The sequence below is a fragment of the Pseudorasbora parva genome, chromosome 2 (genome assembly GCF_024679245.1).
Source record: "Pseudorasbora parva isolate DD20220531a chromosome 2, ASM2467924v1, whole genome shotgun sequence".
In the NCBI taxonomy this organism is placed as follows: Eukaryota; Metazoa; Chordata; class Actinopteri; order Cypriniformes; family Gobionidae; genus Pseudorasbora; species Pseudorasbora parva.
Genome location: NC_090173.1, coordinates 14,514,467 through 14,529,550, shown reverse-complemented (window position 1 = coordinate 14,529,550; position 15,084 = coordinate 14,514,467). Strand labels below are relative to the sequence as shown.

General features: G+C 37.3%; 1 protein-coding gene across 1 annotated transcript in view; it reads right to left on the bottom strand.

The window, feature by feature from the left end:
• Positions 1–8,811, bottom strand: part of ppap2d (phosphatidic acid phosphatase type 2D) — a 37,028-nt gene extending 28,217 nt beyond the window's left edge. The window contains exon 1 of the mRNA XM_067456705.1: positions 8,218–8,811. Coding sequence (XP_067312806.1) covers positions 8,218–8,407 — 190 coding nt within the window. The 5' untranslated portion in view covers positions 8,408–8,811. The remainder of the gene's footprint in view (positions 1–8,217) is intronic.
• Positions 8,812–15,084: the final 6,273 nt, after the last annotated feature.

Genomic DNA, 15,084 nt, shown 5'->3' with positions numbered 1-15,084 from the left:
TATATCGATATATTCAGGACAAATTATACATATTTATAAAAGTATGTTGTATTATAAGTTGTAAAAAATGTATTGTATTTAGAATATATAAATCATGAATGTGTGTGTGTATTCATGATTTATAATATATTGATCGTATGTTAAATACTCTAAATTATATTTATAGAATAATTATATATAAGTTTATATATATATATATATATATATATATATAATTAGATCATTTATAGTTTATATATATATATATATAAAATTAGATCATTTATAGTTTATATATATATATATATAAAATTAGATCATTTATAGTTTATATATATATATATATATATAAACTATAAATGATCTAATTATATATATATATATATATATATATATATATATATATATACACTGCTGCATATACATATATATTTATTAGATAAAACATTTATCAATATTTTATCAACATTTACAAATTCTGATTTATACTGTATATTAAGATGTACAGTTTCATACATATTTATACAATTAGATCATTTTTGGTTATTTACATTTGAAGGGTATGTGTAATGAGATTTACAATTATGCAATACGTTTTATTTTTACATACAACCATGTAGATTTCTAAATAGTTTTAGTAACAAAACAAAAAAATCTACTATATTATTAGTACAATATTTGATACTTCTTATACAGCCATATTGATTGAGCTATTAATATGCAGAAAACAGGGATGCATTTATCAACAGGACTGAGCATGTGGAAACAGCAGACATGCACCATGTGCTCGTGAGCGTCTGAATGTGCTGCCGCCCACATAACTGACATGCTGCAGCGTGCTGCAATCTCACTGTCTCACTTGACAGCTTTCTCTGCCAACTTAATGGAAACACAAGACGTTTCATACAAACAGACACTTTATATATACACACATACACACACACACAGACACATACACACCTGCCTCACACTGACATACACTCCACTGGGTCCTTTGTAAGAGTACCTTTGATTAAATGCTGCATTTTGTGGCAGAGAAGAAAGGCAAAGGACAGAGAAGTGATAAACAGGAAGAGGCCTTCAGGTACAGCCCCACTTCATCTGATAGGCCGTCTGTCCTCCTTGAATAGATGCTTTACTCACTCAATGAGATGTTAACACACACACACACACACTCGCTCACCGCCATATCTATGTCTTTTGCTTTGATGTCTCAGTCATTTCCTTCAAATCAGACCTGTGGCATCTTACCGGTACAAATCTGCCAAGGCACTTCAAATGAGCTCTCAAATGAATCACTGAAGCAAAGCTAATACCAAATCATTCACAAACCACTTCTGACAGTCCCATTGCTCAGAGATATCAGTGCCACACTTTCAATACATTGACTTACTGAAAAGGGTACACTTTGAGATATATACAGGATATAAAGTATATAAGTGTTCTAAGTTATTTCAAAGAAGCCCATGGTATTGCCATCAAGGCAGTATTGATAGTTTGTACTTTTTTCTAGGGGACAGTCTTAAACAGATTTGGAAAACACCTAAGAAATCACCTTTCAGCCATGCAGAAGCCACAGAATCACCTATCCATCTATCCATCCATCCATTTATCCATCCATCCACATATAGGGCAGGGTATTGTTTGAATTGTAACAATTCAGATACTTATTAATTGCTTATTTTGTATTCCACTTATCCATCCATCTGTCCATCCACCCTCTTATCCATCTATCCGTCCATCCACCCACTTATCAATCCATATATCTGGCCCCACCCACTTATCCATCCATATATCTGGCCATCCACCCTCTTATCCATCTATCTGTCCATCCACCCATCCATTCACCAAATTATCCATCCTTTAATCCATGCATCCATTCACACACTTACCCATCCATCCATCCACCCATCCATCCACCAAATTATCCACCCATCCATTCACCAAATTATCAATCCATCCATCCACCCATCCATCCAGTCACCCACTTATCCATCCATCCAGTCAACCACTTATCCATCCTTTAATCCATGCATCCATTCACACACTTACCCATACATCCATCCATCCATCCATCCATCCATTCACCAAATTATCCATCCATCCAACCATCCAGTCAACCACTTATCCATCCTTTAATCCATGCATCCATTCACACACTTACCCATCCATCCATCCACCCATCCATTCACCAAATTATCCATCCATCCACCCATCCATTCACCAAATTATCCATCCATCCATCCACCCATCCATCCAGTCACCCACTTATCCATCCATCCAGTCAACCACTTATCCATCCTTTAATCCGTGCATCCATTCACACACTTACCCATCCATCCATCCATCCATGCATCCATTTATCCACCCAATTATCTATCCATCCATCCATTCACCAACTTTCCATCAATCCAGTCACCATTTTATCCATCCATTTATCCATCCAGTCACCCACTTATCCATCCATCTAGTCAACCACTTATCCATCCTTTAATCCAAGCATCCATTCACACACTTACCCATCCATCCATCCATCCATCCATCCATGCATCCATTTATCCACCCAATTATCTATCCATCCATCATTCACCAACTTTCCATCAATCCAGTCACCCTTTTATCCATCCATTTATCCATCCAGTCACACACTTACCCATCCATCCATCCATCCATCCATCCATCCATTCACCAACTTTCCATCAATCCAGTCACCCTTTTATCCATCCATTTATCCATCCAGTCACACACTTACCCATCCATCCATCCATCCATTCACCAACTTTCCATCAATCCAGTCACCCTTTTATCCATCCATTTATCCATCCAGTCACACACTTACCCATCCATCCATCCATCCATCCATCCATCCATCCATCCATCCATCCATCCAACCATCCATTCACCAACTTCCCATCCATCCATCTACCCACCATGCATCCATTTACCCATTTATAGATCCATCCATCCACCCACTTATCCATCCATTCATCCACTCACTTATCCATCCACCCATCCATCCAGTCACCCACTTATCCATCCATTTCTCCATGCATCCATTCACACACTTACCCACCCATCCATCCATCCATCCATCCACACCCACTTATCCATCCATCCACCCATCCATTCACTCACTTACCGTATTTATCCATGCATCCATTCACACACGTACCGTATTTATCCATGCATCCATTCACACACTTACCCATCCATACATCCATTTACCCACTTATCATATTTATCCATGCATCCATTCACCCACTTATCGTTCAACCATCCACCCACTTATCCATCCATCCATATATCCATCCATCCACTTATACATCAATCCATCTATCTACTATCATGATCTCTATAAAGCCTATATGGCCTTCAAACCTTTTAAACTTTCAGAGAAAGAAACATTTGTGTATCCTGACAAACTTTCCAGTTCCTCAGTGAGATCCAGCAGAGTGCTGTTCTGCAGCCAATTACGACCACATAAACTTTACCCACAAAAACAACAAAAAAAACCAAACATGACCCTGAGAAAAAGTGTGCTGTTTTAAAAACATGGCACAAGTTCAAATTTACATATACTCAGATATAACATGGAATATGCATATATTTTGCATGCTGTCCAAATACAGGGATCCGAGCTCGGAATTTAGCTCAAACCCAGAGTATTATTTGTCAATGCAAAAACATGTTCAATGTAAATGGCCCCAACGCATGATCATTCTGGGAAGTCCACCCAAAACAAGCATTTCAAACATCGCTGCTTCATTCGCTTCTTTTCCCACTCACAAGGGGTTCGTTCCTTCAATATAGTATTCATTGTGGCACACTCAACGGTGAAGAAAAAGTATCTCGATCCAAACACAGGTGGTCACAGGAGACACGTGAAATTTTAACACCGGATGTAAGTGATAATGCATCTCGACCAAGCACTTGCAATCGGATCACTGAAAACCCATCTTATTACCAGATGTAAACCTGATCCTTACTGTTCACACTTACATGAGGATTGTGAAATTTGCGAAAAGAGTGATAAGAAATCAGTATTGCTTGTTTCAGCAAGCATTCTCACATCGCACACAGGTATGCCTGTGACCTTTCTTTCACACTTTCACCTTTGACCCAGCTCAAGCTAAAGCTACTGAAGCATATCTCCAGGGCTAGCATTTCTCCAAAGCCTCCTTATGTATCGCAGTCTGGCCGAGTGGAATGTACTGACAAAAGAGTTGCAGAGAAGCGGAGCCAAGTTAGTGATCGATCGCCTCAGCGTGTCCGAGCACCTCTGTAAACAATCTGCAGTGTTGTTTTCCGCTGCTGATGCAGTCAGCGCTCGCATTCACATGCACAGCAAGAGTTTCTCAGACAGATCCGCCATCAAAGCTGTTCTCATTCCAGCTTTTGTTGGACTTATTAAAAGTGGATCAGAATGCCGTGGCATGAATACCCTATTCACTGCTGAAAAAACACACTGAAATCAGTTACAATCCTTCAGCCTGCGATGGTATCGAGCTTCAAAAGCAATAAGCCAGGAACAGTATGATGAAAGACACCAATGTTTAGTAAATATTCCGATATATTAGTAATAAAATTGAGAATCGACTTCTGCCAACAGTTATTATTCAGTAAATTGGAAATGATTCAGTTTCCAAGCAACTTGTTGCATACAGTGGAAGCCAACTGTTGTGCTGTCACAGGTGTGTTTATATCAGCTATGTTACAGCGCCTATGAAAAAGAGATTTCAGAGTCATTACAGTATGTTTATAATGGGCGATAAACACAACTATGACTGTACATTCTATATTAACGAGTCAGCTGCTAAACAAATAATAATCATTAGCCAAACTGAAAAGACATTTGAGGCTGCCAAGCACTAACAAACTTGGTGAATTGTACAGAATTCAGTTGATGCCTTAGTCGCAGTCAGATTTTAGAGCCTTATTTCCATCCAAATGGAGAATCCAACTATTTGATCAAACATACTATTGTGAGAAAAAAGTGGCAAATTGTATTGAATCATTCATTTAGTGTTACGCAGCACGTTTGAGCTTCAGCAAGAACCAATGAGGTTCATTCTCCTGTTACGCAGCACGTTTGAGCTTCAGCAAGAACCAATGAGGTTCATTCTTGTGTTACGCAGCACGTTTGAGCTTCTGCAAGAACAAATGATTTTAATTATTGTGTTACGCAGCAGGTTTGAGCTTCTGTAAGAACCAAAGAGATTCATTCTCACATTACGCAGTACATTTAAGCGTCTATAAGAACCAATGAGGTTGATTCTTGTGTTACGCAGCACGTTTGAGCTTCAGCAAGAACAAATGATTTTAATTATTGTGTTACGCAGCAGGTTTGAGCTTCTGTAAGAACCAATGAGGTTCATTGAATTGATTGAACCTCATTGACTTTGTATTAATTTCAAATTAAAAGATTTACTTTAAATTAATCTGTTTTCATACTTTAAAGAAGTTTTAATGCAGGCTACTAAATTGCAAATTCAACATTACAAATGTGTAATTAATAATGTATTTAAATACATACAAAATAAGTCTCAACGTAGATTACATTTAGATAAATCCTTGTCAGTACATTCTGCTTTTACCATAAATAATAGAAGTAATTAAGAAATACATAAAAGGACAGGATGTACTCAAGTCCTAATGAAGTGGGTCAAAAAACTAAAGTCTAAAGTTCAGATATAAAACATTTCATATATTTGCGACTAACATGCAATTAAGTGTTCGAAAACATTACATCCAGTTCGTATTCAGTATATAACTTCCATAAAAAGTGCACATTTTAAAAGTATGCTAAAGTGTACTTCTTTGTCACACAAATGTAGCGTATCCATTCTAAAAAAGTAATTCAGGGGACTTTAAATAAATGAATGGTTGCAAGTAAAACATTCGAATTCATTACTTTAATTAAACCTTTTAAGTTGCAAACATTATTGTGTAGATTCTGTTAACATTATAATGTCAATCATTACATCAACTTAATATCATCTGTAATTTAAACTCATATTTCTGCATTAATCGTTCCATTGCTACAACTCTGGTAGCTGGAGAGACTTAATTGTTGAGTAATCTACTTAAAAAATTGTGTTTATGCTACAAATTATTAAGTTTATTTAACTTGATGTAGTTTGTTGGTTGAAACTCACTCAAAGTTGTCTTAAAAAAAAATATGTAAACTGTTAAAAAAGTACTTTTTTAGTTAGCGTTATTTTTATAGTACATAGTGTATACTTAAGGTGAATACGGCACAAATTAGCTGCATCACACGGCTCTGAATGTTTGACAGTCGTAACAAATGTCAAGGGGAAGCCACACTAGGCACACAATCAAAACAGGGAAATGTACGATATTAACCAGAGAGGAAGGTCGCAAATGACCTCGTCCTTTATCACATCATCATGCCTCATCCCACAGCACAGTTCCTCTCTACTAACTCCCGGCTTTCTCCAGTCTGTCGTCACATGGTTATATGAACTACACTTTCTTAATCATGCTGAGTGCATGACTGGTAACGTCATAAAGGAGAAAGTGACAGTCATTCTGAAATCAAAGGAGGCTCTCTGCGTGACTTTCCTCCATAGACATCAAGCAGCACTAGACACTTTCCTTTTTTATTAAGGACTTTTACCTGGAGGCCAAGAGGAGTTCTTACAATATGTCTCATGTGAGCAGCACAGTCAGGCTGGTGAAGAACTTACTGTAACCTGTCTGTCTGCCTGGACAGGTTCCCTTTGGCACACCAAAAGCAACGACACAAAAACATAATTAAGGTGTTCATCCACGTATCCCGGTTGTGAATGTTGTTGTGACACAATAAATCGTCTGAAACTGATGGGGTGTGCACTGATTTCACGAGCAACTCTGCGGAAAGCAGTGAACGTGTCAACAAACTAACAGGACAACATTTTGCAAGGATTAGTGCAGATGGTAGGGAGAATTTACACTTCATAATAACTTTTGTTAAGTCATGAACAAAATGTATATAATGTGAAATCAGTATATGTTTATATAGTGTAGATTCAAATATCTCTTTAGAAACTTTTTAGGAATTTTACACTATTTTAGATAAAGTGCATTTCATATGGTAACATCTAAATTTTACTGGATTTTATTTAATTTGTTTTTTTACATTCAATCTAACTGCATTTGGTTGAAATTAAAAATCAAGGTCCTGATCAAGTAGACGCACTACCTTTCAGTAACAATTGTATATACCAACAGACAATATTGTTCTGTTTATCATAAGCACATGCTCCAGTCTACCGCTTTAATTGCTGGAGCTCCTCAAAGCAGGAAGGATTCTGATTGGCTGTCAAGGTTTTTCTTGTTAATCAGCTGGGGGAAAAAATCATTCTGTAAGTGATTATTTAAAGTGTGATCTCTGCTATTCTTTTGTATTCAAAAAGATTTTAAAGATTTTAAACCTCTTTATCAGTTGGTGTGAACAGGCCTTTACACTTACTTTGAGGCTAGTATGTTTTAATAAAAGTTACAATAAAGTATATTAGCCAAAACAAAGTAAACAACAGGCAGTCCAAGCCATCTGAAAAGGCAGTTTCACTTTTCTCTGGAGAACTGCTAGTTTCCATGGATACAGCTGAATTTCCCAGGACAAACTTTCCTGCCAACTCTAAACTGAACACACACACACACACACACACACACACACACACACACACACCACGTGCGTAGAGGTTATGAACTTATTATTTTCCCTTTCTGAGCTCTGATTTGGCTTTTGAGAGGATTGTTTGGATGGAGCAACTTGGATTCCTCCACTTTTGAAATGTTGTTCCCATGTCAACTTTTGACATCTTTTATGAATATCTTTCAAAAAAAAAATTCTTTTTTTAATACATTATGAGGAAAACAGATGAAGTTGAAGTTCCACAACCTGCAGAGTCCTGCAATGAATCTGTTGTGTTTGTTTTGAACTTGCATGTTTTCTTGGCATATGAGGGGAGGGGTGGAAAAAATGCATCAGCAACAATAGCCTTCATTTATAACAGCTACTACATTATAAAGCTTATACTCATTCATTTGCGTTCTCATAGAAATGTTTTTGATTTGACCAGCAAAACATTACAGCTTAATGTTTGCTAATATAAGTAATGATAACCCAGTTCAAGTTGCTTACACGTTATGTAAATAATCTAATAACATGTCAGTATGTCATTAACATCACAATGAAAGTTATTACGAAGTGTCACCCAGCGTTCGTTCTCTTACCCACGAGCAGACAGAGGATGTCCAGCCCGACCAGCATCTTTCTGCCGGAGCAGTGAACCGTATCCACAGGTTCCGCGGGACTCGGGATGTGTTTCGTGCCGTTTTCCCTCGCTGTGTCTCCGGATCCGCCGAGATCCGCCAGCCGCTGCTGGAGCTCCGCGTGACTGTTTACCGAATTCAACTTCTGCATGATGTCCGTTTAATTCAATACTTATGCCGGGTCTTCTGTCCTTCACAACGTAAGTAAACCCAATATGACAGGTTAGGAATAAGGTTTAGTTGAAGTTTTGTTCAAATCCAGTAAGTTTTTAGCCTGCAAGCGCACGTGTAGATTTTGAACAGATGCACACAAGTCTTAACTGATGAATCGATCAGACTTGTACAGAGATCCCGGTCTGCTCTCTCTCACATAAGAAATCCTTTCTCCAGCACTTTTGAAAAGTTTCGGCTGCAGTTTGGCCATCATTATCTGGACATGATGGAGAAAAACACATTCCTGAAAATATATGTCAGTCAAAAGTTTGTCATCCTCTATGACTTGTACTCCCCATGTCAAACTCTTCTATCTTTCTCCAACCGAGAGAAAACTTGAAGCGGATCGTGTTTTGATTTGTGGGTATTAGTGTTATTCCTCCGCCCTCTTTAGGGCTGTCTCAAATCCTAGTGAGCTGACTAACCAGACAGCATGTGGCATTGTTGCGAACGCGGGGAAACTTTTTCAGGGATACACAGTTTGTACTGACAAGGATTTATCTAAACTTTACTTTAAATGTAATCTACATTGAGACTTTTTTTTATGTATTTAAATACATTATTAATTACACATTTGTAATGTTGAATTTGCCATTTAGTACATTGAAACTTCTTTAAAGTATGAAAACAGATTAATTTAAAGTAAATCTTTTAATTTGAAATTAATACAAAGTCAATGAGCTTCAATCAATTCAATGAACCTCATCGGTTCTTGCTGAAGCTCCAACGTGCTGCATGACACGAGAATTAACCTCATTGGTTCTTACAGACGCTTAAATGTGCTGCGTAAAGTGAGAATGAACCTCTTTGGTTCTTACAGAAGCTCAAACGTGCTCCATAACACAATAATTAAAATCCAGACTGATCTCATGAAATGGCGTATGTATGACACACCAATTCGCATGCCATTTTGGCGTGCTATAAAGACGCATAATCGCTTTTTAGCGTGTTTATCAACGCCGTTTCTTTCTACCCCCCTACACTCTGTGTGTGTGTGTGTGTGTGTGTGTGTGTGTGTGTGTGTGTTTGTGTGTGTGTGTAAATGATAAAGTGATAAATACCATAAGTCATCAAGGACCTTATTTAAAGTCACAATGAAATAAAAATGTAGAATTTTCTCTTCTTTTCTTTTTTCTTTTTTACATAATATTGAACAGCCTATAGGCTACTGTGCACATTAAAAAATATATATTATTATTCATGTTCCCTCAAAATAACTTTTGCATCAACATGGCTGCGTTCCACTTTTCGACACGCACTTGCGAACTTCCTTAATCACTTCCATGCCGCCATTTTGAAGTGCGTTCCACTGTGTGAAGTGGACGAGGGAAGTTTGGACAGACCCTCACTCCCTCAATTTTGACCAAGGGAATGAATCTACTCCATGTACACTTCAGGCAGCTTTACCACAATGCATAAATTGTGACGTCACAGCATAGCACGTTTACCCCACAACAAACAACTCAATATATCAAGTATTTTCTTAAATATTTAAAACAACCCAAAAAACACCTATGTACATATAGGATGCTGCATTAAACAATGTTTTTAGGGGAACAAATAACTAATAAATGACTTTATTCAGCATTGACTTCTCTTCCGCGTTTGTTTTTAAACCTCAAATAAAGATTCAAACAGTCATGAATCAGCATATTGATTCATGATTTGGATCGCGTGTCAAACTGCCAAACTGCTGAAATCACGTGACATTGGCGATCCGAATCATGAATCAATCTGCTGATTCATGACCGTTTTAATCTTTATTTGAGGATTAAAAACAAAGGAACTAACAATTAACTAACTGATGTCACATATGGACTACTCTGATAATGTTTTTATTCCCTTTCTGGACATGGACAGTGTATACACTTAGATACGCTGTCGGACTAAATATAAAATATCTTAAACTGTGTTCTGAAAATGAACTGAGGTCTTATGGGTGTGGAACGACATTAGGGTGAGGAGTTAATAACATAAATTTAATTTTTGGGTGAACTAACCCTTTAAAAGGGATAGAGTGTTCAAGCTCAGCCAATCGCAAAGGTTCCGCCAGTAATGGGCAACGTAACATAAGCAGTGACGCACATCGGCGTGAAGGAGACGGAGGGAAGTTAGCGAATGAAAGGCATAATAAAAACTAACTGGAACACAGCACAAGAATCCAGCCCATGATGATGTGTTTACCGGTGTGAGGGCGGGGCAACCTGTCACTCACTTGAGATTGACCAATAGCAAACCACAACCATCCAGTCAATTCCCCAATGGTCAAAACCAAGCCCTGCAATATATTAAAAAAAAAAAAAAAAAAAATATATATATATATATATATATATATATATATATATATATATATATATATATATATATATATATATATATATTTCTTGTTTGAGAGCTGTTTCACTCAGTAAGCTGATATATTTAACAATAAAGAAGAAAATACTATTGTAACATATGTAGAAGAGTAGCTAAGCATTATAAAATGTACCTTTGTTCTTCCTGAGACTACAAGTCCATTCTTTGCAATGTAATGGTTAGTTTTCTTAGGTTGTGACCTAAGGAGGGAGCAGCCTTCAAAATGAGACACAGCTTCTGTTTAGACTAAAGTCACATTTGAAAGTTTCGCAGGCAAAAAAAAAAAAAAAATGTCCATTGTCTTTTGTCAAGAGTGCAGTGAAATATGAAGCACGGCTCAAAGGTCACTTTTAAAACCAAGCAACCTTCTGTTGGTTACCACGATGAATTTGCATGATCAACATGAACCTGTTGTGAAATCTGCATAAGGCATTGATTTCTTTTGAGATTTTTCTATCTACTTTGCACATGAAAATGCACTCAAGAATGGTAAATGTGACTGCACCGTTAATTGTTATAGGGATAGTTCACCCTGAAATGAAATTAAAGCCATCTTTTACTCACCCTGCTGTTGATTTAATGCCCTATGTCCTACTATCCCTTTCGGACCTCAAAAGCAGTAATTTTAAAAATAGTTACTCTGTGCGCGTTCCTGTAATGAACCGTCAGCTTCCTTTGCGCTCATGCTCACGCACTGTTGTCATGACAACCGGTACACAATATTCACTTCAGGAGGTTTTATTATTAGTATTGTAATATTTCTTATCATAGACCTTATAGAAAAGACGAGAGTGGCGTTTTTTTTTTCGAGCCTGATTTCTTAAAATGTTGCGTGTATGTTTATCTTGGGTGCCACGACGGTTAGTACTAGTTATTAGAGAGTAGGCCTAATCATAGGCCTAATGGCTGAGCTCAGAGCTTTGACTGAATAATAGTTTATTTCTCTGAAACCTTATAGTAGCCTATGCCTCCTGGACATTTTCCATATATGGAGCACGTCCTTTTAACCATTTGAAACTCCATGTAAATATAATAATAAGTATTATTTTATAAAGATGGGTGTGACATCGTTGATCCATTGAATTGCATAAACACCTCCTTATAGCAAATGCTGTCTATTTAGGCAGCTCATTGGGAAATGACACACAGCCTTTCTCCTTCTCTCTTTCTGCTTGCCTTCTTTTTCATGACACCAGCAAATCTTCCCTCTCCTCGTCTTCAACTCCAGCTCTGAAGCGCTCATCAGCTGATCTTTTTACTTTTTCATTAAACGGCGACCATAGAGGAAACCTGTCAGACATTTGTCTTGATGGACAATAGAATAACCATTTTGGGTTCCCTAAAGAACCTTTCATTGAACAGTTTTTCTTAGTGTAGAACATTTTAATAATCTTAAAGAAACTATTTGCACTCTAAAGAACCTTTTTATGCAGTTGTACGATTCTGTAGATGATAAAGGTTTTTCATGAAACCATAGTTGCCAATAAAGAACGTTTATTCTTAAGTGTCAAGTGTGTAAATCATAAATAATAGAGGCTGATATCTAATGTAATAATAATAATTAAAGTCACATCTTATAAAGTCTTGGGCCTCTCTCTAAGGGTTTCTTGAAGAGGTTTGTGTAAGGTTTTCAATTTGCAGGTCTGGTGAACTTTAAAGAATTGGGAAATATTGCCATCTGGTGAGTGTTTTAACAATGACATTTTCCATCCAATCCAACAGTCTGACTGTGCCTCACGTTCACATCGACATATAGATTAAATAGCTGAAGATCAGCAAGTGCCACACTGCTGTGCACGCCCTTCTTATAGTCTTTTATCATGGATTACAATCACCAACTGTGCTTTATATGCAGACAAAATGTATGTGCTTAATATGCAGAAATGCAGTTTTTTTTCCACAGAATAAGCAACATTTTTGTTGTGGATCAACTAATGTTTTTTGTACAGTCACTTCCATTCCAGTAATGCCTGATCTACTAAACCCTCAGACATGAATGCAGAGCATCGCATAATGTGTAGAAACGTTTCAAGACCTATAGGTGGAGACAAACATGTCAGAATGACATTCAAAAGTGTGCTTACTCTATAAATGTGTCTTGATGACACAAGTTTTCAGTATACAGACTAATTCAATAAAAGTGAATAAACATATATATATATATATATATATATATATATATATATATATATATATATATATATATATATATATATATATATATATATATATATATATATATATATATATATATATAGCTTATTCACTTATTTTGTTTAATTATACTGGAAATTTGTGTACAGTGCATCCAGTATGTATAAACTGTAATGCTACAGTTTTTCCACATTTTGTTGTTACAGCCTTATTCCAAAATGGATCAAATTCATTATTTGAGTTCCTCAATTTGACAAACAATACCCCAGAATGACAATGTGAAATAAGTTTGTTTAAAATCTTTGCAAATTTATAATTAAATAAATAAACTGCATTTTAAAAATAATAATATATAGTACAATAATCACATGTACATATGTACAAGTATTCACAGTCTTTGCTAAATACTTAGCTAAAGCACCTTTGGCAACAATTAAGGCCGCAAGTCTTTTATAGTATGATGCTACAAGCTTGGCACACATATTTTTTGGGCAGTTTCTCCCATTCTTCTTTGCAGGACCTCTCAAGCTCAGGTTGGTTGGGGAGCGTTGGTAACAGTGATTTTCAGATCTCTCCAGCGATGTTCAATCAAGTTCAAGTCTGGGCTGTGGCTGGGCCACTCAAGGACATTCACTGAATTGTACAGTAGCGACTCCTTTGTTATCTTGGCTATGTGCTTAGGGTTGTTGTCCTGTTGGAAGAGGATCCTTCGTCCAGTCTGAGGTCCAGAGTGCTCTGGAGCAGGTTTTCATCAAGGATTTCTCTGTACATTGCTGAATTCATCTTTCCCTCGATCTTGACTTGATGCTGCCACCACCATGCTTCACTGTAGGAATGGTATTGGCCAGGTGATAAGCGTTGCCTGTTTTTTTCTCCAGATATGATGCTTGTCATTCAGGCCAAAGAGTTCAACCTTGTTTCATCAGACCAGAGAATTTTCTCATGATCTGAGAATCCTTCAGGTGCCTTTTGGCAAACTCCCGGCAGGCTATCATGTGCCTTTTACTGAGGAGTGGCTTCCGTCGGGCCACTCTACCATACAGACATGACTGGTGGAGTGCTGCAGAGATGGTTGTTCTTCTGGTAAGTTTTCCTCTCTCCACAGAGAAACACTGGAGCTCTGTCAGAGTGACCATCTGGTTCTTGCTCCTTAGTCCCTGACTAAGGGCCGTGTCCCCTGATTGCTCAGTTTGGCCGTGCGGCCAGCTCTAGGAACAGTCCTGGTGGTTCCAAACTTCTTCCACTGTGAACCACATGGAGGCCACTGTACTCATTGGGACAATGCTGAAGAAATGTGTATGTACCCTTCCCCAGATCTGATGCCATCCTGTCTCGGAGGTCTACAGACAATTCCTTGGACTTCATGGCTTGGTTTGTGCTCTGACATGCACTGTAAACTGTGGGACCTTATATAGACAGGTGTGTGCATTTCCAAATCATGCCCAATCCACTGAATTTACCACAGGTGGACTTCAATCAAGTTTTAGAAACATCTAAAGGATGATCTGTGGAAACAGGAGCACTTGAGCTCAATTTTGAGTGTCATGGCAAAAGCTGTGAATACTTATGTAACTTAGATTTTTTTGTCCGCTTTTTATTTTTAATGAATGTACAAAGATTTCAAACAAACTTCTTTCACATTGTCCTTATGGGGTATTGTGTGTAGAATTGAAGAAAGAAAAAAACAGGTATTCAGACCCCTTCAATTTTTCACTCTGTTATATTGCAGTCATTTTCTAAAATAATTTGTTCTAAAAACGAAAAAAAAAAGAAATATCACATGGCCCTAAGTATTCAGACCCTTTGCTGTGACACTCATATATTTAACTCTGGTGTTGTCCAGTTCTTCTGATCATACTTGAGATGGTTCTACACCTTCATTTGAGTCCAGCTGTGTTTGATTATACTGATTGGACTTGATTAGGAAAGCCACACACCTGTCTATTTAAGATCTTACAACTCAAAGTGCATGTCAGAGTAAATGAGAATCATGAGGTCAGAGATGGAATTGTGGCAAGGCACAGATCTGGCCAAGGTTACAAAAACATTTCTGCTGCACTTAAGGTTCCTAAGAGCACAGTGACCTCCATAATCCTTCAATGGAAG